Source organism: Engystomops pustulosus, chromosome 7 (assembly GCF_040894005.1).
Source record: "Engystomops pustulosus chromosome 7, aEngPut4.maternal, whole genome shotgun sequence".
Lineage (NCBI taxonomy): Eukaryota > Metazoa > Chordata > Amphibia > Anura > Leptodactylidae > Engystomops > Engystomops pustulosus.
In genome coordinates this window covers 162,095,082-162,119,999 of record NC_092417.1, presented here as the reverse complement: position 1 = coordinate 162,119,999, position 24,918 = coordinate 162,095,082, and the positions used below count along the sequence as shown (strand labels likewise).

At 43.8% G+C, this 24,918-nt stretch overlaps 3 protein-coding genes across 10 annotated transcripts in view; 1 reads left to right on the top strand and 2 right to left on the bottom strand.

Moving 5' to 3' along the window:
* The window catches only part of ELP4 (elongator acetyltransferase complex subunit 4), a 202,630-nt gene extending 200,909 nt beyond the window's left edge, over positions 1-1,721 (bottom strand). For 2 of the 4 annotated variants that reach the window (XM_072118578.1, XM_072118579.1), the window contains exon 1: positions 1,483-1,718. In XM_072118578.1, coding sequence (XP_071974679.1) covers positions 1,483-1,648 — 166 coding nt within the window. In that variant the 5' untranslated portion in view covers positions 1,649-1,718. Of the gene's footprint in view, positions 1-1,482 lie in introns of all 4 variants that reach the window. The other 2 variants (XM_072118582.1, XM_072118580.1) reach the window with 2 other exon arrangements.
* On the top strand, positions 1,654-22,284 carry IMMP1L (inner mitochondrial membrane peptidase subunit 1). 2 transcript variants are annotated; one of them, XM_072118583.1, is made up of 6 exons: positions 1,654-1,811; positions 13,656-13,779; positions 14,961-15,049; positions 15,641-15,767; positions 21,814-21,924; positions 22,136-22,284. In XM_072118583.1, exons 2-6 carry the CDS (start codon positions 13,675-13,677, stop codon positions 22,199-22,201), a joined length of 498 nt encoding a protein of 165 aa, XP_071974684.1. In that variant the 5' UTR covers positions 1,654-1,811; positions 13,656-13,674; the 3' UTR covers positions 22,202-22,284. The 2 variants fall into 2 exon arrangements, with proteins under 2 accessions (XP_071974684.1, XP_071974685.1); XM_072118584.1 differs by having other exon boundaries at positions 1,713-1,821.
* The window catches only part of DNAJC24 (DnaJ heat shock protein family (Hsp40) member C24), a 72,617-nt gene continuing 69,841 nt past the window's right edge, over positions 22,143-24,918 (bottom strand). For all 4 annotated transcript variants that reach the window (XM_072118589.1, XM_072118587.1, XM_072118588.1 and 1 more), the window contains exon 5: positions 22,143-23,757. In XM_072118589.1, coding sequence (XP_071974690.1) covers positions 23,621-23,757 — 137 coding nt within the window. In that variant the 3' untranslated portion in view covers positions 22,143-23,620. The remainder of the gene's footprint in view (positions 23,758-24,918) is intronic.

Sequence of the window (24,918 nt, the reverse complement as noted above, 5' to 3'; positions counted from 1 at the left end):
TACGCCGTATCCTCAGTCCCTGCGGTGTATTATAGATGTATACGCCGTATCCTCAGTCCTTGTGGTGTATTAAAGATGTATACGCCGTATCCTCAGTCCCTGCGGTGTCTTATAGATGTGTACGCCTTATCCTCAGTCCCTGCGGTGTCTTATAGATGTGTACGCCGTATCCTCAGTCCCTGCGGTGTATTATAGATGTATACGCCTTATCCTCAGTCCCTGCGGTGTCTTATAGATGTATACGCCTTATCCTCAGTCCCTGCGGTGTATTATAGATGTATACGCCGTATCCTCAGTCCCTGCGGTGTCTTATAGATGTATACGCCGTATCCTCAGTCCCTGCGGTGTCTTATAGATGTATACGCCGTATCCTCAGTCCCTGCGGTGTATTATAGATGTATACGCCGTATCCTCAATCTCTGGGGTGTATTATAGATGTGTACGCCGTATCCTCAGTCTCTGGGGTGTATTATAGATGTGTACGCCGTATCCTCAGTCCCTGCGGTGTATTATAGATGTATACGCCGTATCCTCAGTCTCTGCGGTGTATTATAGATGTATACGCCGTATCCTCAGTCCCTGCGGTGTATTATAGATGTATACGCCGTATCCTCAGTCTCTGGGGTGTATTATAGATGTGTACGCCGTATCCTCAGTCTCTGAGGTGTATTATAGATGTATACGCCGTATCCTCAGTCCCTGCGGTGTATTATAGATGTATACGCCGTATCCTCAGTCTCTGCGGTGTATTATAGATGTATACGCCGTATCCTCAGTCCCTGCGGTGTATTATAGATGTATACTCCTTATCCTCAGTCCCTGCGGTGTATTATAGATGTATACGCCTTATCCTCAGTCCCTGCGGTGTCTTATAGATGTGTACGCCGTATCCTCAGTCCATGCGGTGTATTATAGATGTATACGCCGTATCCTCAGTCCTTGTGGTGTATTATAGATGTGTACGCCGTATCCTCAGTCCATGCGGTGTATTATAGATGTATACGCCGTATCCTCAGTCCTTGTGGTGTATTATAGATGTGTACGCCGTATCCTCAGTCCCTGCGGTGTATTATAGATGTATACGCCGTATCCTCAGTCTCTGGGGTGTATTATAGATGTGTACGCCGTATCCTCAGTCTCTGAGGTGTATTATAGATGTATACGCCGTATCCTCAGTCCCTGCGGTGTATTATAGATGTATACGCCGTATCCTCAGTCTCTGAGGTGTATTATAGATGTATACGCCGTATCCTCAGTCTCTGCGGTGTCTTATAGATGTATACGCCGTATCCTCAGTCTCTGCGGTGTCTTATAGATGTATACGCCGTATCCTCAGTCTCTGGGGGGTATTATAGATGTGTACGCCCTATTATATATGGACTGTATATACATTATACACACACTGTACTGTATATATAGACTGTATACACACTATATTGCTGTCTAGCTGCCTGTACACACATGACAGTCGCCTCCACACACCTAGTATGTGATCCAGAGAGGGGACACCGGTAGAGACGAGGAGCTGGCCGTTGTGCACGGAGGGCCGGGCGCCCCTAATGGCCGGGAGCTTCCCCCGCACCTTCCTCCTGAAGCTCGTCTCAGCCCCGGCTCCATCACTCACGCCGCGGACACCGGGCGCCGCCATCTTGCTCCACCTGTCAACAACGCGTAGGATTCTGGGATTCCATGACGTCTGGGCAACCAATCAGAGTGCGGGAGTCTAGACAGCTAGCCAATCACTGGCTGCTTTATTAGAGGTGTGCCGGGAGCTGGAGCCAGGAGTCCGGCCTCATAACATCCTTGTCGCGGTGAGTACCGGTAGGTGATGTGCAGTGTACTGGACGGATTTGGGGGGCAGGTTTTATTTTCTGTGCTTATAGTGACGTCCACGGTGTCTGTGCGGAATCCAAAGTCCCTAATTCTATCTCTTAAGGGAAATGTCTTAAAGGGGCAGTAAACTCAAAGTCCAAGGTTAGGCATGTCTAGGTTTACAAAGTCTTGTTACTGTGTAAAGGCTGAAAACAGGGCATCATAGAATGTATGCCAGGGCGTTGTAGATGGTATACACTTCAGGCTTAAACAAAACTGAAGTGTGACTTTCTTTTGAAGACAGCGCCCCTAATATCTACAGGGTGTCTGGGGAATTGCAGGCTAATTCTCCATTTAAGTATTTGGGACCTATTGCAGGTCTGTTCTTCTAAATTCATGTAATGTAAAACTTATTTTGATGAATTTTTTCATTGAAGAATGCATAAAAATTCAAAGAATAAATGAAGATCAAAGCAATATCCTATATATAGCAATATGATCAAAAGCTGTTACCCCTGGTAATCACTTGGGGGGGGGGGGGGTAGCAGTATTTGGAACAGTACTGTGTTCTGATCACCCTGTTATTGTTCCCTCGTTGTTATGGAATAATCAATCTTGGGACAAACCCCCTTAAAGGGATTTTGCCCCATTAAACTACTTTCCCCCTCAGGTAGGGTATGTTATGATCATATCTGTACTGTATCTTCACAGGCTGTTACACTGTATGAGCAATTCTCCCTCATAATGGGAAACTTCCTAGGGGAAGGGGAGAATGTCTGTGAAGCTACAGTTCAGAGGGCCCCTGGGAATTCCCTTCTGGCTCATGAGCATAATTTTAAAAGTTGATTTTAGAAGGAAGGAAACCATGAATAACAAATATAAGAAAACTACCACAGTCCCGGTGCCTGGATCTATGAGTATTGTCTCTGATTTATCATGATGGATTTTGATGGTAGTTTTCCTATAAAGAAATAGTTGGGGATGTGAACTACAGATAGATCCAGTTCCCACCTATGTCTTTAACTACATGTATCTCTGGTTCTGTAGACCACAGAGCCTGATGTGATCTGAAAGATGAGACTCTTATCTATAAAATGTCACTTATAGTTGCTAAAGACCTCAAGATAGGGGTGTCTGAAGTGATTTCTCCACCTGTAGCCTCTAAAAGTGACTTATCTCAGGCAAATATGACTCTTGCCATTTTTTTTTTGCATGACTTTTTTTTTTTTTTTGGAAGCAGAGGTAATTTTAGAAGGGACATTTCATACCGTACTTGGTTGGTGTTTCATGGGTAAAATTTGGTGACTGGTTGCATTTGGGATAGATGTACTTTATGTAATGCCCAATAATCCTCTTCAAGTAATACAATCAGAATGATGTACTGACAGCTATTCGGCTTTTCTTGTGATTTTTATAAAATAAGAGAGCAATAACGAATGTGATCAGTTTCCTCCCTAAGGATGTGTACAAGCTCCTCCCCATTGACTGATTAGAAAACAAGGAATCCCCTTGTATTTGGTCCTACCGCTCCACCCACTAGTAAGAATTGGATCCCTGTTCTCTAGGAAACTGGGATTCCCAGCAGTCGGACCCTCGCCCATCAGCTAGTTATCCTCCTATCCTGTGGGTAACTTGGCTTAAAGGGATGGTCCATATATCTATCTTGGGCAGCCTCATAGGCAATAAGACAGGAGTTATTGATTGCTGAGATACTCTAGAAAGAGGCAAAAGAAAACAAATGGTACATGTGCCCCATAAAGTTGGGATATGGGTCAATTGTATTTCGATTTGCACCAAAGGTTTCTAATTTGCTCTAAAAAGAAAGCCGCTAATCAAAGAAAACTGACACCACCACTTGCAAATTTCTTAAGACTTTGGCATAGTTGCGAAAATTCACTCAAAGTCTACAAACAACAAACCTGCACAGAAATGTCCAAATACAGATACATGTCGCCCTATGTATTAAATGGAGCAGCAGGACACTCGCTCGACCTTCCCTTTCTCCAGTTTATGAAACCAGGACCCCCATTCTCCTAGCTGGGCCCAGCAGTCAGAGCCCCACTATTCACTGTTATCCCCAATCTTGTCAATGGGGGACAACCCCCTCCATTCATTGTAAGATGGGAGGAGCCAAACTTCTTCTCCAGCCCTGGACCACATCTGAGCCTAATTAGCATAGCTTCAAGTAAGTTTTTGGTACCTAATTAGCCTCTACACTATCCAACCCTTGAATGGAGTAGTCTAGCCCCACCCATCTGTCTATATTGATGTATAAACGAATGAACTTGATAACAAGAACGGTCGCTAGAGAGAGCATTCTGCAGCGCAATCGGTTGAGTGGCGTCCAATCAGATGATGGTAATGTGGCATCTTGGGTTGACTATTTGATGTCCTTGGGTTTCTCATGACGTTCTAAATGTACAATATTCTCCTCTTGTATACGTTTTCTATATTGTTTTCCCTCCTTCTCCCTTCCACTCCCATGGGGATTAATTTAGCGCCGAGTTCCGTCTGCCCTGAAATCTCCCGGCTGTTTTCTTTATTCCCATTATCCGTGTTATCATTTCCGTCGTCCATTTTTCTTGCCTTGGATTCCTTTTGTAAACACGGTTAGAAATCTGCGCGGTCATCAATCGCATTCTCTCCCCCTAATCTTCTTACTGGCGTCTGCCGTTCTACTGTGCGAAAGCCTCTTCCCTCATCCACCCTGGAATGCGGTGGCGTTGGGTGGTGCCAATTAACCCTTCTTTAGCCAGAGGGGTCTGTCACGCTTCGCACTCCAGAGCATTGTGGTTAAAGGGGTTAATGTTTTATGGTCAACAAATCAGATTAGCTGCGCGGTCAGCTGACCAGGTAGTCATGTGATGTGTCTTTGGCGCCCTGCTGGGTTCACGCTGGGTTGAGGTATTTGGGTCTGGGGCAGGGAACAGCGTGGGGCTGGAATTATGATGGTAAAGATGACTTCATTTTCCTTTCTAGTCCTCAGAATAGGATGAGAGATCAGATGTTCTCCTACCAGCGGCGGTGGGGTTCCTAATCCTGCACGGAGAGAATGAGCCGCTTGTAGTAGGTCACCGGAGGTGGTCCATCTTGGAAGGCCAAAGGGCAACATATACATCCGGGTTCTCTGTGGATACAACAGTTTTTATCTGATGTGTTCATCATCTAACAAATATGAACGCCGTATTGGGTATTGTTGAACGTTCAGTAAAATTATCTTAAAGGAAACCTACCACCACGGATCTACCTATTAAGGCAGATCCAGTGGCAGGTTCCTCTCATGTAGAGTTGTATAGCCCTTCTAATTCTTTGGTGGCCCATAAATTTAGAAAATGTGAATGTTGTGTGAATTAAAATTTACAAGAGGATACTGGGGCGTGGAGTAGCTGGAGCTGAGACTACATGACGCGGCTACTTCACGCCCCAGTAGACTCTTGCGTTCCGCCTACTATGTCATCTTCAGCGCGCAGCTCCTGGTAGCTGCGCACACTTGTCTGAGAAGCTGGGTTCTGCGCATGTCTGGGCTCTGAAGTCTGAGCTACTGCGCATGTGCAGAACCTAGCTTCTTAGACGAGCTGCGCACTGAAGATGACATAGTAGGCGGCACGCAAGAGGCTACTGGGGCGTGGAGTAGCCACGCCATGTAGTCCCGGCTCCAGCTACTCCACGCCCCAGTAGCCTCTTTAAAGAATTAGCCCTAAAAAGGCTCTACAACTTAATAGGTAGATCCGTGGTGGTAGGTTTCCTTTAAAGGGATATTCCAGCCTCCTGTTATCCTTGTGATCTATGATCAATATCAGGTCATCCTGGGGTGAATGGGGCTGAGATGCAAACATTTTGGCCTGTAAAGTGGATGCGACACCGCCATAAGATCGAACTGCTTGACTAGGGTTGCACTGTGTATCGAAACCTCAGCACTTGCTTGCTCCTTTCATACTTGGAACAGTTCTATAATGGGTTTCTGTCATTTTTCGGGACTGAATGCCATTTTAGACTCCTAGTGGTGGTCTACAGGGGAATCCTCAGAGGAGACACTGGGCAGGGAATTCTTTGAATAGATGTGCCGGGCCATCGGCAGGGCAGAGATTGGGTCTCTACATCTCCCAGGGCTTCCCCTGACTCAAGGTCTCGAAGTTATTTCCTGTTATTAAAATAATTTTTTTGGTTTATATGGGAATGAACTCCCAACCTCCACTAGACCAGGGGCGGTCAATTATCCCATTGGGCCACATGAGAAATTGGAATTGTTTTAGAGGGCCAAACTAATACTTAAAGGAATCCTAACAGTATATGTACGTCATGGAGCGCTAAAAAAAGTGAGCCCTCTTCAGGGACACGGGGTTTCCTGAATACTGCTGGCGCACATCATAGGTGTTAACCCTTTGATTGCCACTAGTGGAATTTTAAAGATGGCAGCGCATGGGTACTGCTATCTTTGTTTGACATCAGTCCCCATGAGATCATCGGGGAGCAGTGATCTGTTGCCCTGCTGGCCTCGGGTCATACAGAGACCCCAGGCTGTCTCATTGTGGCACATCTATTACAATGTATGACTTGCATGTTGTAATAGATTTGGAAAATACCCATATACTGCCATACTGTAGTATGATGGTACCTGGTAGGATCAGGCAGACAACCTATTGTTAAAGTACCCTTGGGGGTTTGAAACTCTTAAATTGTTTTTTTTTTTTTTTTTTTTTTTTTTTTACAAAAACGCCCAAAAGTTCAAATTGCCCCCCTTTCTTTAGCACTGATAAAAAAAAATATAAGTTAATTCATAAACATGTTGGGCATCAGTATCTCAAAGTGTCCGGTCTAGCAAAATATAACGGTAATTCAGGCGTTGAACCCCCGTAACAGAAAATGGCACCTAAATATCCCAGACTTCACTTTTTCACCATTGGCAACATATAAAAACAATTTAACAAAGTCCTCAAAAGGCCGCAAAGTCCTCAAAACGGTAGCAGTGAAAACGTCAGCTCATCTTGCAAAAAATAAGACTTCACGGCTCTGTAGACTGAATACAGGCGGTCCCCTACTTAAGGACACCCGACTTACAGACAACCCATAGTTACAGACAGACCCCTCTGACCTCCGATGAAGCTGTCTGAATGCTTTACTACAGCCCCAGGCTGCAATGATCAGCTGTAAGGTGTCTGTAATGAAGCTTTATTGATAATCCTTGGTCCCATTACACCAAAAAATGTTTAAACACCAATTGTCACTGGGACCAACATTTTATTTTTTTTTTTTGTCTGGATCTACAATTATAAAATATACAGTTTCGACTTACATACAAATTCAACTTAAGAACAAACCTCCAGACCCTATCTTGTACGTAACCCGGGGACTGCCTGTATATGGTTTTTAATATATTAAAACACAAAACCAAATGTATTATCCCTGTGATCATACCAACCCATAGAATAGAGAGAACTTGTCATTTGGGGTGCATAGAAAGACATAAAAACCAAGTCCACAAGAGAATGTCGCAAATGCGTTTTTTCCACTGATATCACTTCATTTTGTTTTGGTTTTTTTTCCGCTTCTCAGTACACGGCATGGAATATTAAATACAATCACTATGAATGGCAATTTGTTACGCAGAAAACAAGCCCTCACACAGCTCTGTACATGGGGAAAAATTAAAGGTGTGGAAGTGCAAAAATAAAAAATAAAAACGCCTGGTGGTTAAGATCGCAGCACAAACAGAATCCACACACTTGGCTGTCATCTGTTTAAAATACAAAAAAAAAAATTCCTTGTTCCAAGCCCCCATCTGGGAAGTCCATGATGTGTTCTCAGATGGAACATGGGGGCGGGGGGGGTTTGCTGTAATCTGCTTAGCCGCACCACAGTTAAAAATCTTCATTCCATGTTTGTGTAATTTATAATTTTAATGAGCCCCCGGCTCTTGTGGGCTTTGAAATTTTATTAAAACCTCCTTTTGTGCATATGCTATTGTTCCTGCTTGATGGCCTCGGCGTATTTAAAAGTGATGAATTTTTATTCATGGATTTAAAAAAAAAAAAAAAAACATTTTGAAGGGATTAACGACGACTGTACATCATCTCTTCTTCAATTTGATATTTAGATCTTTCTAATGACTTTTTATGACACTCGCATGTGAGCGGAATCTGGAAACACATCCTGGTTATAGAAAGTAATATATTAAATACATAATTTTGCTTATACCCAAAACTACCTGTAACCCAGTAGTCATTTACTGAATTTGCTTTCCATATTAAACATTCTGGGGGGAATAAAAGTGTATAATTAAAAAATAAAAAGAATATATTTTTTTATTTTCTAAAAAAATATATAAATATATATATATATATATATATATATATATTTATATACCTGTGTGTGTATAAAAAAATTATATATTTTATTTATTTATTTTTTTTTTAATTACGGTATATACACCCCCCCCCCCCCAGAATGTTTAATATGGAAAGCAAATTTATTAAATGACTGTATTGGGTTACTAGTAGTTTTGGGTATAAGCAAAATTATGTATTTATAAAACAAAATTTATATAGGGTTTTTTTTTTTTTTTTAAATTAAATGTAACCCAATTAATAAAAGAAAAAATCATTCCTTTGCCATTTTCAGGGTAGTAGTTTATTTATGTAAATGTCCAGCTAGTGCTAAATAGAGAAACTTGCAACAAAAACTATTAAAAGGAACCTACCATCAAAATCCATCCTGGTAAACCAGGGACACTTACTCATAGATCCGGGCACCGTGACACTGGTAATCCTTCCTTCAAAAATCAAGTTTTAACATTAAGCTAATGAGCCAGGACCTCTCTGTGCTACAGCTTCACAGGTTGTTACTGTGCAGGAGCACTCCCCGAACCCACTGAGATTATAGCAGGATGTATCGGCCTGTGAAGCCTCAGCACAAAGTGGGCCTGGTAACACCCCCAGAGCTCTTCTGGCTCATTAGTATAACTTTAAAAGTTGATTATTAAAAGGAAGGAGGCCATGGATAACAAATCTAATGTGGTGGTCATCAAGAAGGGGTCTCACTATTGCCAGATGAAGAGAAGAGTCCACGTGGAGTAACTTTTTGTCCTATAAACAAAATTATAAAATATAACTGTTCCGACTTGCATACAAATTCAACTTAAAGAGGACCTGTTACCCTGTGTAACCCTTCTAGTAGCTGCTTACTGAAGTAAGCGGCTCCTAGCCCTACCCCAGGTGTAGCACTGCAAGCTTTATCGGAACCTTCCGATTATGGCCACCCTATGTTGTGGGATGGCTGTCCAGGGAAGGGGAGGGGACTACCCCCTCAGGAATACGCTGGACCACTATAAGCTCTGTCCGGCATTCACAGTGCTATGTACTGCAGTGTTAGCTTTGTCGGAACCTTACGATTACGGCCACCCTATGGTGTGTGATGGGTGGTCCAGGGGAGGGGACTACCCCCTCATGAATACACTGGACCACTATAAGCTCTGTCCGGCATTCAGTGCTATGTACTGCAGTGTTAGCTTTATCGGAAGGTTCTGATAACTTTATCAGTTTAACCCTACTACATCTAGGGTGGCACTAGGAGCTGCTTATACAGGGTGACAGGTCCTCTTTAGGTGGACCGTATCTTGTGCATAACCCGGGGACTGTCGGCATTTGAAAATTTTTCTACGGTGTATCGCCTCCATCAGAAGTTCTATTGAGAAGGGTGTAAGAAAATTGACCTATCGTTAAAGTGTCCATGTTGTGGTCCATCCTTCACCAAGTAATTTCTTGATGGTTGTAATTTACCAGATTCTCCTGGATTCTATTTTTTTCCCTCCATTTTCTTTATAAAAATCCTTCAGGTCCAGACTGAAGTCTCCTAAACTGAAGCGCTGAGTGTCGGCAAGACTTTTATATTGTTCCATTGAAGATGAAAGGTGGCCCCTTTCTTTCTTCGCTTGCCGTGCTACCGGTTTGAAGGTCTTTCTAGTAAATTAAGGTTGCTGAGCCCAAAGCTCGGGGGGTTCCCGGCAATCATCAGCGCTTTTCAGGAGGTGGCAAGATGATATTTAGCTGAGGAGGCCATCATTAAACTGGGTCACTGCCCAAATAGAAGTCCCATCTTCTTGTCTGGGTTTACTTTGTGGACGGCTCGTAGGTAAATGTTAACAGTCCAACCTTTTGTCGTTAGAACATTTTTATAGGTTTTTTTTTTTCATAAAATAAAAATCTTTACGCCTTGACTACAGGTATTATAGGAAATTTGTTTTGCACAAATGGGGGGGCAGCACTTCAAAAATGTAATGGGGGAAAAAAAACTAATTCCAGAAGACCTCCATGATTCCACAGTGGTTCTCACTCCTGTGCGCTGTGCATGTGACCACTGGACCAGCATGCTCTTGGATGAGGACTACTTGTGTCTGTTGTATTAATACAGAGGATCTGAGACCATTTGAAGGCCTCTGTTCCAATCTCAACTTTAATATCTCCCCCCCCCCCCCCAATCAAATATTTTTGTCTTGTATGCATGTTCTAGATGGACCTGGTCCTCCAACTGTTATGGAGTCTGACCAAAGGTTTGAGGTCTATGTTCAACCATCTAATGCATGTCTCATGGTGGAGTTGAGGATTCATGTATTTCTTCTACTTTGCATATGGGTAGTGTTTTACTGATCTGCATGTGTATGGAGGCGTTCGGCAAGATTCCTGTATGGCTTTCAGGCAACCGTAGCTTTCCTTCCGAAAGAAGAAACTTGTCTTTGCTGACTGCTACTGGGCCTGGCAATCTTATTGGGCAATATCCAACCCATAGTAGTAGAACCATCACGCATGACTTGGAATATTGGCCGAGGTTGTTTCCTGATGAGACTGATTTAATCTATGGTGTTGTCAAAAGTCACAGGACTTGCTTTTATTTCAGAAATGGGACCATTACATATCTGATACCACAACAAGTAATGGGTGTGGGGGGGGGCTTATCTTGTAGACTATGTTCAGAAGATGGCTGCCATGTTGGAAGAAGGGCAAGTTTTTCCACTTCATTGACGGTCCTGTAGGACATGAAAGAATTCTCAGCGAACGGATTGCTGCGATCAGATTTGTTATATCTCGTGTGGTTTAAAATCTCTACATTTTAGAGGATCTTGTGTAGGTTCATAATGATTGGATCCAGCACCTTCCGCTCTATGCTCAGCACCAGGGACAACTCGTAGCGTAGAGAAGCTGGAACGTTCCCTGTGATGCACAGCTGCGTTAATAACTCTGGAACCACAAGAGATATTACAAATCTGATTATGGAAATCTTCTGAGACAATTCTTGTCTTTGATGCTGCATGACCACCTGTTTTACATGGTCTCTACCCAGGATGCTTTGCTCTCACTTCCTCCTAGTTGGCGTTCCTCAAGGAGAACTAAGATTTATTTTGTAATTCCTGTGCTTTTTCGATAAACCCCTTGACATTTTTTTTTGTTTTAAAATGTAACTTTTTGGATGTCTTCTTCATATGCATCGTAGCTTCAGCCCTACGTTGTCATCCAGTCACCCCCCTCCCCCCTTCTCAGATTTAACTTATTAACTTTCTCCATTTTCTTATGCTAATAGTCATAATCCCAGATTACGACGGACAATGTGTCGTCTTATTATCTCTACTATGTTTCTTGACTTAATTTTTCTCGTACGTCTTATTTGGACAACTGCTTGGGGTAAATAGTAGGGCAAACAGAAGCCGGAGGTCTCCAGGGAATGGTCAATGAGATGTAATAGGACTAATTCATGTGGATTTTTTTTTTCCTGCAAGGACTGGTCAGGCTCCGCTGTCTGCCTTGAATGTTGTGCTGTCAGAAAAAGGAGGGGAGGGGGGGACAAAAAAAAACCAAGAGACTGCATATGGATATTCCCTTGATATCATTCTCTTGCTGTGTAATCTTATTATGCAAAGTTCTAATCTCCACCAAGAATGAATGCCTCCGGGTCAGAATATAGTTATATCAAGGTTTTTGAGGTCATGTTTTGTGATCCTTGGCTTATTCTTCTAAGTAGGTCTGGGATTTGAAGGGTATTCCCTTGACGGTGTCGGAGATAGGCAGTCAAAGCCTGCTGCCTTTTTTGGAAGAGGAGACCTACATGAGGTCCCTGGTAGGATTAAACTTGATTTGTAGCTGTAGGATTTCTTAACAGATGTATTATTGGGCAGGGAATAGCGGGGCCCACCAGCACGGCGAAATTGGAAGGCGATTGGCATTCTCGGGAAGTCGCCTGCCGGCGAAAACAGCAGCTGCATGTGGATTTGACTTCTTTCAGGTGAAGCTCCTTCCAGTCGCTTGGAAAGGATGGGATGAAAAGGGAACGTCGCTGATAATTTTGATGTTGGTGAGATTTAGTAGCAGTGTAATGGGATTATCGGTAACACCTTCAGTGCAGGAAAAAGCCACCTGGTGCTTTAACTGGCAGTAACTGCAAACCTAATCCCTTCCCATCTCTTGGATGTCATTCATGAGGAGCAAAGCGGTTTCCACCACCGCGCGCTGTGATTAATATTACAAACATCAAAAAAATTGTGTAACGGAGAGGGCGGAAAATGTATTCAGAGAAGATGGTTTGTCTGGAGCCATCGCGGCCCTAGCAGTCACACAATATTATACCGTATATACTCGAGTATAAGCCGAGGGTGGGAAATGCATTGGTCACAGCCTCCCCAGGGGCCTGCCGGACCCTGCCCCATAGTATATAGCCAGCACCTGCCCCCCAGTATATAGCTTGGCAGCCAATATCTCCCAGTATATAGCCAGCAGTGGGGGAAGCCAGAAGGGTGAGTTTTGAAAGAATTTATTTTTTTTTACTCGAGTATAAGCAGAGTTTGGGTTATACTAGGCTTATACTCAAGTATACATGGTGTGTGTTGGAGATATTGGAGTACTGTACTCTGCAACTTTTGGCATTCCGAAAGACTGTAAATTGTGCGGCAAGAATCATGTTCGACCAACTGTTCCATTCATTAGTGAGATGGGGACCCCTGTTCTATTACTTGGTGGACATACAATATAACATGGTCCCTTTAAATTGATGTGTTGGAGCAATGATGATGGGTATCTCACGAAATTTGTGGCTACCATAAAATGGCCCTTTCCAATGTTGGACTAGAGTTGGACCCACAAGATATAAAATTATTCTGGAGGCCCCTCTGTCAACCACTAGGAAATGGGCCTTTTATAGTGGGTTTTCACTATTGGACCTCTGGGGTCCACTAATGGGTTTTAGCTTGATCCCAGCGTACCTCTTTCAACACACTTTGCAGATGTCATTAGTCCATTGTTGTCTATATGAGGAGTACAGCAGCTCTCTAGGGTATACATGAGGAGTACAGCGCTGCGGTGGCATCCACACCCTTTCCCCGTTTTCCTCTTTCCTATATAATGTACCAGCTTTAGCTCCCGGTGTTGCCCAGGATAGTAAATAAATGCTCTTGGATATAACAAAATGGAAAGGGTTAACAGACGGTCTCTGTAGCTGATGTGTCTTTTTTTTTAAAAACTTTTTAACTTTGTCTGTGTCTGACTCTCTCATCCTAGTGACTGTCTCCGACTGTCACTTTGTCTTTGGGGAGATTTATCAGACGTGTTTGAGATCAGAACTGTTATAGTTGGCCCTGGCAACCAATCAGAGCTCAAGTTTTGGGGGGGGGGGGGTAATGAGTGGATTTTTAGAAAGCGCGGTGTGAACTTCGGCTCGAACAAAGTCTGACATTCCCTGAGTCAACAGTACAGATTCCAAAAAGTACCAAGTACAACAGCGAGTGTCAGCAAAAGGAAAGGCGTAGAAATAAAAAATTTACCAAACTATATTTTGGTAACTAATATATATTATTTTACTTGCAGTAACGCGAGAGGCTCCAGTATGATCCGGAAGGTTCTCGGAAAGGCGTTGGGTTTCTTCGGCTACGCCGTTCAGTATGGCTGCATCGCTCACTGTACGTTTGAGTATCTTGGAGAAATAGTGATTGTAAGTATTCTTTAGTCTTCTATGTGTATGTGTCCTGGTCAGCAATCTGCTCAGAAGCCGGTGTGTGACTCCCAATACCGGTGACTGAGGAGTCGGCAACATTGAACTCCATTATAGGGAAATGGAAAGGATTGGCCCACGATGATGAAATGGATGAGGTTCTGAGAACTGGTTCTGTTAGATCAGTTTGGTTGGTTGATGATATATCAAGTTAAAGGGGTTGGCCATTCCATATGAGGTAGAAGCCAACCCCTTTAACAAGGCTGAAAGGTACTGGCAAATTAATTCCTACAGCGTTTATATAGAGGAAGGCAAAACCCACTGTGGACCCTGGCTCTTGTGGTGACCGACTGCACCCAACGGGTCGTCTGTGATGACATTCATGCCTGTGTGACCTAGTCTGTGTTTTGTGGCCTGGATGTCATGTGTGGATCGGATGTTTCATCTTCCCAAACAGCTGTTTTCAGGAGCCCAAACGGGCTACGTGAGAGCACATGTCAATCAGCGGGGTCCCAGGCGTTGAGCCGCTGCTAATCTAGTGGCGATTGCCCATCCTAAGGTTGGGTGAAAACCTTTTAAATATTGGTGCCGTATTAGCAAACCTCAAATTCTATGGCACCCGTCCTTTTTATAGACCAACCCCTCTCATTCTTGCTGACCTCAGTTCCCCCAGTACCAATGGATGAAGATTTGGGCCTAGTACTAATCTCCTGAGATGCGGCATATTGGGGCACATTTACTTACCCGACCCGTCGCGATCCCCGCTGTGCGTTGTCCCACGAGGATTTGGGTCTGACGAGATTCACTAAGATCGTGCGTCCAATTTTTTTTTTTTTTTTTCTTTCCCCCCCCGCTGAGATCCGCCGGAGTTCACCTTCTTCCCTGGTGCATGCGAGTGCTTTGGCTTGTGACACAATTTTGTTTTTAAATTCCGTGGTTTGTCAGAATCAGTCGGGTTGTTTGACGTCCACGCCCCCGATTTTGTCACATGCAAGCCGGCGCCAATGCGCCACAATCCAATCGCGTTTGACAAAAATTTCGGGGCAAAACTGGGAAAAAAAATGCGAAATGCGGCGTTCGGACCCTTAGTAAATGTGCCCCATTGTGATTCCTATTACTCTGTATTATTTGGTGCATGATGTATATTTGGTGGTGTTTTAGTCACAATCTCTTCCCTGCAGTGCTCCGGGCCCTCGATGGAACCCACCATAAAGGATTATGATATTTTAATTTGTGACAACCTGAGCCGCCACCTTTATTCCATTCACAAGTAAGTGATCACCAGACGGGGAGTCCGGTTTCTGTCATTCTTTTTGGCGCGCTTTTTTTTTTTTTTTTTTTTTTTTCCCAATTATCTTAATAGTTTAGCAGCCAAACACATGGTAAACGGTCTAACTGATGCGTTTTCAACAGACTGAAAACGCATGCTTAAAAACGGACTAAGGTGTCATCCTTAGGCTCGTGCTTCTAGGTCAAACAGATCGGAAGAATTCCCCGGTAAATAATCTCCGGGTGTGGGATCTCCAAACCCCTTAGCACCATCTCTGCCCCCATGTGTCTGTGAACCGGTTCCTTCCCCCCTCCCTAATCTTCGTCTGGCGTAGGCAGCTGGTGCTTTCTGTCCCCAGCCTGAAGTACGGGGGAGCCGGCTCCCAGATGAGCTGACATCGCTAGCATTGGCTCGGTCTCCTCCGCTCGCTGCTTCACTGGAGCGTCGCAGGACTTTCTCAAGCCTTGGCATTCAGTCAGGACGCCAGGTGCAGATCTGGTGCTAAAAGTACACTGCTAGGCTTTATTTTCTTGTGATTGTTGAGGTTTGCCCTTGAATTTTTTTTATTTTTTTGTTTGTTTCACATTTCAGGGGTGATGTTATAATTGCCAAGAGTCCGAACAACCCCGGCATCAACATCTGCAAGAGGGTCATCGGACTGGAAGGAGACAAAGTCTGTACAAGCGGCCCATCGGACTTCATCAAGAGGCACACGTATGTACGTACTGTCGCCATGCAGACTCCTTTATCAGGACTTGTACGCCAGCCCTGAAAGGACTCTCATTTTTGGGCCTTAAAAGTTGGAATTGTTTGGCTTTTACCCACTAAACTAGCAGCCCCCCTCAAGTAAGGGATGAAATGTCTATTTCTAGAATTCCCTATGTAAGATCCCCCCCCCCCTCCCCCTCAAGTCAGGCAAATATGACTCTTCTTAGTGGTTTCTGGAGTAGTGCAAATTCAGAAGCCCCTATTTTGTTCTGTAGCACCTAAAAACACGCTCCTGGTATCATATTAAAGATGGGAATCTCCTCTTTCTAATCAAGGCTTATGGATTTGTATCACTGGTTCTGTAGGATTTGGTTATAATGCATTTAGTGTTTAATAAACAATGTTAAACTTTAAGTTTAACGTAATAAAACTGGTGCAGAGACAAAACGGGAACAATGTGAAACACAAACCAACGTGAATCCACTCTTAGACCGTGAATGGAAATGCTGCAGATACTAGAGCGTTGTGACACTTCTGAACACCTCCAAAGCCCATTTAGTATTGGATGTTCAAAACCAGAGAACCACAAATTTTGAATTTGCCTTTTTTTTTTTTTGCCAGGGGATTCAAATTAAGTTTTAAAATTGTTTAATATTTGTCAATATAATAATTTTTTAATATGACTTGCGCACACAGTTTCCTAAAAAATCTATCATGACCTTACTAACCGGATTCCTAATCTCTGATCATAATGTTCATGGATCATCGTTGACAATCCTTCCTCTCTGGGAAGTGATGGCGCCTGCATTCAGCTCCATTGTCACTTAAGTAGACTGAGGACTTATTAATGACCACTAATACAACCCGAGCCGTAGAATGGTAACTTTTTGTCATCTTGTGCGTGTGATAAAGGTCTCTGGGCAACGCTCCCGGACAATCAATAGCTACATACTGCAAATGCGCGGTCTGCTTCGAGGCGCTCGTCTATTTACTTCTGCTGCTAAGTGGCGTTCGCTTGGAGCCATTAGCGGGGTCCCTACTGGAATTTTTTTTTGGTGTGGATTTTATTTATTTACTTTGTTTTGTCTGCTATGGGGCAGTGGTGAACCTAAATTCTTCTGCCTGAGGCGATCTATAGAACGGCACCCTCTCCGCCCCATCCAATAGTATTGTATCAGGTTATTTATATAGTACATGGCCTCTCCGTGCAGTGTCTCACACACATACTGACATCAAGCTTAAAGAGACGCTTATTTTTAAGTATTTGTTTTATAGCAGCTGACTGCATCCGTGATACCGCCCCCTATCTTGTTACAGTTGGTGCTGGCTGAGGCAAGTGGCTCAGTTCATGTCATGGCTGGTGTATCCCTGGTCTCTCTTCCCTGCTCCGGAAGGCTTAATTATTCTCTGCAATGTTGTCCTTGACTGGTCTGGATTCTGTAGTTTCAGGGGTGGTATATTGTGCTGTACAGAGGTCGTTGGTGCTTCTAGAATGCCAGTTACACTTCAAGGGGCCCCCAACTAGTATCTAACCTTGGACCAGTGACAGTTTAAATTGTTTCAAGCCCACTCAGTACTTATGTAGTTGGACAACCCATTTTAAGGCCTCGGAAGACACAATCCTACAAGGTCTGTCTGTCGTCTTCCCTTTATGGACACTTGCATGCTCGGCCTAATTAAGCTGTGGTGATGCATGGGCACAACTTTCAGCCTATTGTGTATGGGTTAAAGGTTGCACTGCCACTATACCATAGAGGAGGCCATTTGCTTATAGCTCTGACCACTGTATAGGTTCCGGAACTTGGGTGCTCCTAGGATAACTGATTGAAGGGTTCTGGTCCCTACAATAATGGATAGAAATGTCTGAAGCAGGACCAGAACCCCTTTTATTGACCAACAGAGGACTCCCATGGAATAGAAAGGGTTTAAGGACCCCACTACGCTAAGGACAAGTTGTTTCTTTACTTGCGACTCTTCGGAAAGTTAATCCGTTACAACTAAATATTTGTTCTGTCCTGCCGCCGGCGCCCAGCTGGTATGATTAGATACCGTGCCCCCTGGATAGACGGACACAGATATCGAACTTTGTTCATTGATCCTTTTGTGCGTTTGAGAATTCACAATGGCCGTTGGAATCGGTCACGTGACTTTATAAACAACCTGCTGGGATCCCAATCAAGCCAAGTCCAATTCATTACGAGCTCGTCGCTGTCCTTTCGCTACTGTCGCCTTTCATCATATTTCATTTTAATCAAGAAAGGTAACACCTGTGGTTCGGCCACAAAAGCCGCTTTTGTGAAGGGAACACCCGCAGGCGACGAGGCAATTACATTTTGAAGCTTGTTCAGAAGTGGGAAGCACTTAAATAGACCCCGGTAGGGATAGTCGAGAAGAAAAGATTTCCTTGTATTATCTGCCACCGAGATTAAGTTCTCTTGTAAGCCTTGTTCTCCTCTGACTTCTCTGCCATTCACCGCTCCCCTGGCCCCAAGTCACCGGCTACAGTAGGGTCGCACAAAGTCACGGCACAGGTGTTACTTGTTCCGGTCTTCACTGGTGGAAAGTTCTTCTCATGTTATAGGAGGATGGGAGGTTTCTAACGGAGAGTTGGTAGACTTCAGCAGCGAGTCTGGGCAGATACTGTTCCATGTAGTGAGTACAGGACCGTAGAGCACAGGAAGGAAACTAGGCCCTTAAATATGGATAAACGTGCTAATGGGGGGGCTGTGTCTTTGAACCTGTTTCAAGATCTTTCGAGTCATATCTGAAGAGGTACGGAGCAGCCTATAAGTGGGGGTTAGGTATCAGTCAATTTTTGCCTTTTTAAAGCCCGGGGGGGGGGGGGGGGGATTAATTGAGACCATACAGTTTACCAAATGCCCCAAACTGGGTACTACTGATCCACGATGTTGGCTAGTGGCTGCTCATTAAGGCTGTACTTTTTTTAATCCAACATTTTCCCCCAAAGTTCCGAAAATTAGAACTTGAGATGGCTATAGTATTTGGTTAAAAAAAAAAAAGATTTAAGGTACAAAAATTTGTGGTGCTAATGTCTAAAATGATAAATGAGTTAGAAGTTTCTACATCCAGGAAAAATTGCCCTCGTGGACGCGTTTCGGGGAAGAATCACTTTTTATATGGAGTTGAGATTTCATGAATGTAGACGCTCTGGTTTTACAATTTTAGACTTGTGCACCACAATTTTTTTTTTTTTTTGGGGGGGGGGGAGCATGTATAAAATAATCCCATTGCAGTGTATTTTGTGGACAAAATCTCCTTTTTGAGGAGCAGACTATTCAAATTGGACCAGTTTTCGGCAGACCCGAACTATAAAAATATCTGCTCAGCTCTTCACTTCTACTGCATCAGCTGATTTTGACTGGAATCGTGATCAGATCTCGTCACACCGGAGAAAGAGAAGCTTCCAGGATTGCAGATCATCTTCCCCACGTCCCATTCACTCCAGACGCGTGTGTCCAGGCGAAGGCCAGCAATCTCCACCGTATTGGAGAGTACGTGGATAGACATGTATTTGCAGATCATCCTAATATTCCAATAAAATTGTTATACAATGCACCGTTTTATTGGTCTTCTGTGAGTGTATATAATTCCAGATGCCAACTGCACCCTGCCTGACCCAGGTTTTGGCCCCGGTATAAGCGTCTATCTGCATAGCCTCTCCAATATGGTTGATATTGCTGCCCTTCGCCTCGAAATGTTGGAGATGTGACCTGGATGTGCTGAAGACTTACTGCAACCCCGAAACTCCCCCTGTCACCTGGCTCTAGTGTGGCGTGATTGGACTACTTTTATCGCATCAAGTGACTTGGAGGTTTTTTTAAATGCCTCGAGCGGTGCACTGTACGTGGGCATCTCTGCCAGTCCCATAGGAGGGGAACAGAGCAGCTGGTGCATGCCCCTCCATCCTGAGAAAAGAGATCCATGCTCTCGTTATCGGTGGAGAATAAGGGTCAACTGATTCGGACCCCTTAAGCCAATATTAATTTTTTTATTATTTCTAAAAAAAAAAAAAAAAAAAAAGGGGGCGGGGGTTGAACTAAAGTTGACCAAAATAAAAGAAAATGTAATCTTGGTGGGTTGGCCTATTGCCTTCACGATGATGTGCGAGGTACAGTAACGTGCAAAGTTGAAACCCAAATTTTCTTTTTTTCGCCACCGTGCGCCAACAAACCTGTATTGTTAACCCTCCGAAACATGCAAAAATCCCAGACGTCCTCCCCAGATAACACTCATTAATTTCGCAAACGTTAGAGAGTCCTCCCATAGACTCCTTGATGGACGTGACGGCAATGTGTTGTGGATCCCGCGTGCACGTAGACTGAACTGTGATCTTAATTAGAAGTTTGACAAGCCGACTCCGATAAAATGATGAGATTATGTGTAATTGGTGTCACAATCAATTACCATTTAGCTAATCACGAGCCCACTAACGGGTCTGGCCTTGGCTGTGGCCTCAGGATGTTGACGAGTGTCTGCCCCCTTCATGCTGTTACTGCCACAGAAGAGCAGGATTTCGGGCCACATCCTAATGACCTCTTTGAAGTCTATTAAATTAATGACCGACCGTCCTGCTGATAATTGTAGATCTTCCGTGATTCTGCTTGGAAGATATTAATCAAATATTTTTGTTTTTAGTCCTAGTTCGCTGAAGGCCTTTTAACACTGTGAAATATCACATGAACTGTGCTGTGGTCTCCTGCCGGTAGAGGGACATCCGGTTAGGTCATGGTGGTGTCACTGGATACTCCCCCCCCCCCCCCCCCAATGGCTTATCCAAAAGATCTTGATGCAGATTTTCCGGTGGATCTTGCCGCCTCCCATTATTGGAATCCGATACAAAAGTTGCCCCTGCGCTTTCTGCTTTGAGACGGACGACCTCCAAAACCCTCTGTCCACATTACTGCTAATTGTCTATCCATCCTAAAGACCCAATTCCCAATCGTGCAGTACCGGAGGGAGTTGAACATGTTACCTGACCTCTGATACAGGGATTTTAACTCTGCACTCATGGTCCATTTTTGCTAAGGAGTTTTCACCCTATTGGTGAGGGGGGGGATGAAACCTCACGTGTAGCCACCGGTAGGCCACAGCAACACCGTGACTTGTCTAAAACATCCTGTCATGTGACCTGTCAAAAAAATGTTTGCCAGAGGTACAAAAAAGTAAGGCGAGGACCCATTGACCTTTTGAAGAATTGGACCCAATCATGATGGTGTCAGATCATAGTCAACATTGACTGACCCTTTGGGGGGTGTTTTAAATGTCCACAAGTCTGTTGTGCAACATTATGAAGTGTTGGTTCCTACCTAGGTTTAAGGAAATCAAGCATGATAAACCAGGGACATTACTCATAGATCCAGGCACTGTGACTGTGGTAATCTTCTTATATTTGTTATCCATGGTCTCCTTCCTTCTAAAATCAACTTTTATAATTATGCTGCTGAGCCTGAAGGGCTCCTGGGGGTGGTACCAGTGTTTCTGTGCTGTAGCTTTACAAGCTGTTACTGTCTTGCACCTTCCCTCCCTCTGCCTGATGCAATCTCACACAGTGGGAGTGGGGAAAAGTTCTTCTGCACAGTGTAACAGCCCGTGAAGCTGCAGCACAGAGGGGGTAACAACCCCAGGAGCCCTTCAGGTTCATTGACATAATTATAAAAGTTTATTTTAAAAGGAAGGAGGCCAAAGATGACAATTTTATAAGCTTATCAGTCACTGTGCCTGGATCTATGAGTAAGTGTCCCTGGTTTATCATGATGGATTTTGATTTAGGCAAAGTATTATTGGACACCACTTAAACTTGTACTCTCCCCTTTATTCCAGCACTGCCAGTCCGTACAGAACCTCCCTTTAGGCCAGCTTGCATACAGAGACTGCAAGGCAATCACTGGCCTCACTGGAACATGACCTGAGGCCAGTGATGTGTTGCAGCGGTGACATTTGGGAAGCTTATAAAGTGCCCTGCACAATGTGGGGGAACTGTGTGGCAGCTAGTTTTTTAAATTTGTTTATACTCTGGAATTCCTCCTTGTTCACAGGTACCCAAGGGCCATGTCTGGTTAGAAGGTGACAATCTGGAGAACTCAACAGACTCTAGAATTTATGGACCAGTCCCGTACGCCCTGATCCGGGGAAGAGTTTTTCTCAGGGTAAATTATTAACTTTTATGACTTTATTAATTCAATGATATAATATATATATATATATATATTTTCTGATATGGGCCCCCACTGGGCAAGATAAAGGAATCCTGTTTGTATGTAATAGCCCTGCATGTATAATGTGAGTTCTGTGGGGGGCTGTACTGTGGTTCTGATACTGTGACCTCTGACCTCACGTCTCCTCTGTCTTGTTTTCCAGCTGTGGCCTTTCAGCGCCTTTGGACCCCTACAGCAGAATCCTAATGGACGTGTGATAAAGGATTGACCATGGGCGACTTACTACTTTTTATTGTGTTTTTAAAGCAGATTTTAATTTATGATTTTTATTAAACTAGTTCTGGACTTTTATGATGTGTGTTCTGGTTATAACAAATATGACCAATACAAGTGGGTCATCCAGTTTTTACACATCTGTGTTACCTTTTGCACTATCTTCTTTGTAAAGGACCATTTCCTCATATCCCTTTAATTATTTTTGCCACTGAATCTCCAGCAGGAAATCTACCATCATGATAATCCAGTGACATTACTAACAGATTGGGGCACGGTGACTGTGGTAATCTTCTTGTTACCCATGGCCTCCTTCTTTTTATAATCAACAGTTTTTTGCTAAAGAATCTGTAGAAACCTGGGGGTGTTACCAAAACCCCTCCATACTGCTTAAAGGCTGTTACACAGACTCCCTCTGCTGCAGTGAGATTATATTTCGGCACCCTGAAGTCAAATTGCTTCTGCACAGTGTAACAGCCTAAGAAGCTACTGCACGGAGCAGCTCTGGTTACACTCAGAGGCCTTTTGTCTCATTATCATAATATTAAAACTTGATACCTATATAAACCTGGTATCCCCATGATCATACTGACCCAAAGAATAAAGGAGACATGGTATTTGGGGCGCACCATGAAAACCAAAGCCCACAAAATGCATTTGGAATCCCCCCCCCCCCCCCTAACTTCCGAGTACATGGCATGCAATTTGTTACACAGAAAACAAGCAGCGCACAGCTCTTTAAATGGCAAAAACTAGATCTAGATTTTTGAAGATGGGAAGTGAAAAATGGAAACAAAAAAGGGGCAAGTTGTTAAGGTCTTTAGGCCCCTTTCACAAAGCCGTTGTGTGGACGGATATGAAGCCCCGGCCGCGATGCAGTCTTGCTCTACCGTTTCCTGCATGTACAGCCGGGCACTGCACCTCGCTATGGGGAGGGGCGACCAGCGCTCCTCCCTCCTCCTCTCCAAGGCACAGCTGCGTGAAAGCCTTAATTTTGGGGGTTACATCCCAAATCTTTGTTGTGAGGATACATGGGGAATCAGCCTGATGTATCCTTACGACTAAGGACTACGCCATGAATGTAGGCCAAGGACTGTCACCTATGAGTGAGTGTGTTACAACAAACTCCGTGTACATTTGGATTTACTGGACCGAACCGAGAATTGCTGAGCTCAGCGTTTCCGTTCAGGATTATCCGGACCTAGAAATCCTGCACAATTAATGTGTTTGTGTCCAGCCGACTCCATATTGCTTCCTCCCCTTTGTTGTCCATGCAGGTAGTTCTCTCGGACAACTTGGAGAGGTTTTTTTTTTTTTTTTTTTTTTTTGATTTATGTTAAAAAAAAAAAAGCACAAACCATACATGACATGTAGTCCATAAATATTCAGATTCCAGCTCTCAGCTTGATCACTGTCATCTGTGTGATCCTTGTAGGACTTCTATAATCAATGAGCAGGTATCACAGTTCACCAAGGACGTCTGCTCCAGGTCGCTCTCGCCAGCGATATATTGTCCCCCGCAGCGGCACGAGTAGGAGTAATATTCCTCATCTGTTTAAGGGGAAAAAAGGGTTAAAAGTTGACACTTCAGTCCTGAGTGTAATCAATGTATCCAACCAGGAGACAACTACAGCTGTCACTCAAAGGGGGGGAGGGAGGTTATACATGAGGGTCCGCCTCTAGGGCAATGGCAGAAACGGCGGGTATTGGGACCAAATGTATGGGGCGGTGCCGGCCAACAAATTACCTACCTACAAGAAAGGTTAAATCGTCGGGTAGGGGAGTTAGTCTTGGAAAGCGCAGAACTCCTGATCATTTGAGGTTCCGGCAATATGCTCGGGCAGTAAATGCTTAGCACCTATCCCCCTTTTTTTTTTTAATCAATTTTTATGGTACAAGAACCTCTTTAAAGGGAATCTGCCAAAAGCTTTATTTGTGAAAATAGTGACAGGTTCCCTTTAGAGTCCTATTAACGAACTGACAGCCCTTTTTTTTTTTTCTATTAATAGTTTACCTTACATCCACTTAAATCAACTTTATCTTATATTCCCTAGCATCAGAGGGGGTGTGTCCTGTTCAGCTGGCCCCTCCCATCTACTCCTTCCCATGCCTCTGCTCAGCATGATGTCATTTAAGGTCCAGTTACATTTGCAACGTCTACCCCATGTTGTATCTGATCACATGAAATCACAGAGAGGGACTTCTACGCCCATCATCCATAGAGGCAGCTGTGATTTCATGTGATCAGATACATACATGGGGCAGATGTTACAAATGTAACAGGACTTCAGATGACATCACCTTGGTCACATAACCTGAAGTGGCCAATGATGCAACACAGCTCTCTCAATGTTCCATACAGCAGCATGTCCTAGCAGCGAGACCTGTCCACCAGGAACAAGGATGCAGGGCAAGTAAACTTTAATATACAGAACATCATTGGACTTAAGTTGAGTTGCATACAAGTTTATAAACTTTTTTTTTTTTTTTTTAACATCGCAGCCATGAAAATGCATAATTTAGGAATAGGGGCAGTGCTTTTTAATTTTTAATATATTTATTTATTTTGGGTGGGTTAATTTGCTTGGCAGGTTCCTTTTAAGAACTCTTGCCCACGAGTGAGTGCAGTTAGTGAAAATTGCTCCATGTGCTGAATGGATTTCCGAACCCGATCCTCTGATCACTGGAATGAGCTGAATACAATACAACTGG

Excerpts from the sequence above, each read along its gene's own strand:
- IMMP1L (XM_072118583.1), top strand. The coding sequence starts at position 13,675 with ATGATCCGGAAGGTTCTCGGAAAGGCGTTGGGTTTCTTCGGCTACGCC. Across the intron at positions 15,050-15,640 it reads CACCTTTATTCCATTCACAA|GGGTGATGTTATAATTGCCA; the intron begins GTAAGTGATCAC and ends TTCACATTTCAG. Across the intron at positions 21,925-22,135 it reads GGGGAAGAGTTTTTCTCAGG|CTGTGGCCTTTCAGCGCCTT; the intron begins GTAAATTATTAA and ends CTTGTTTTCCAG.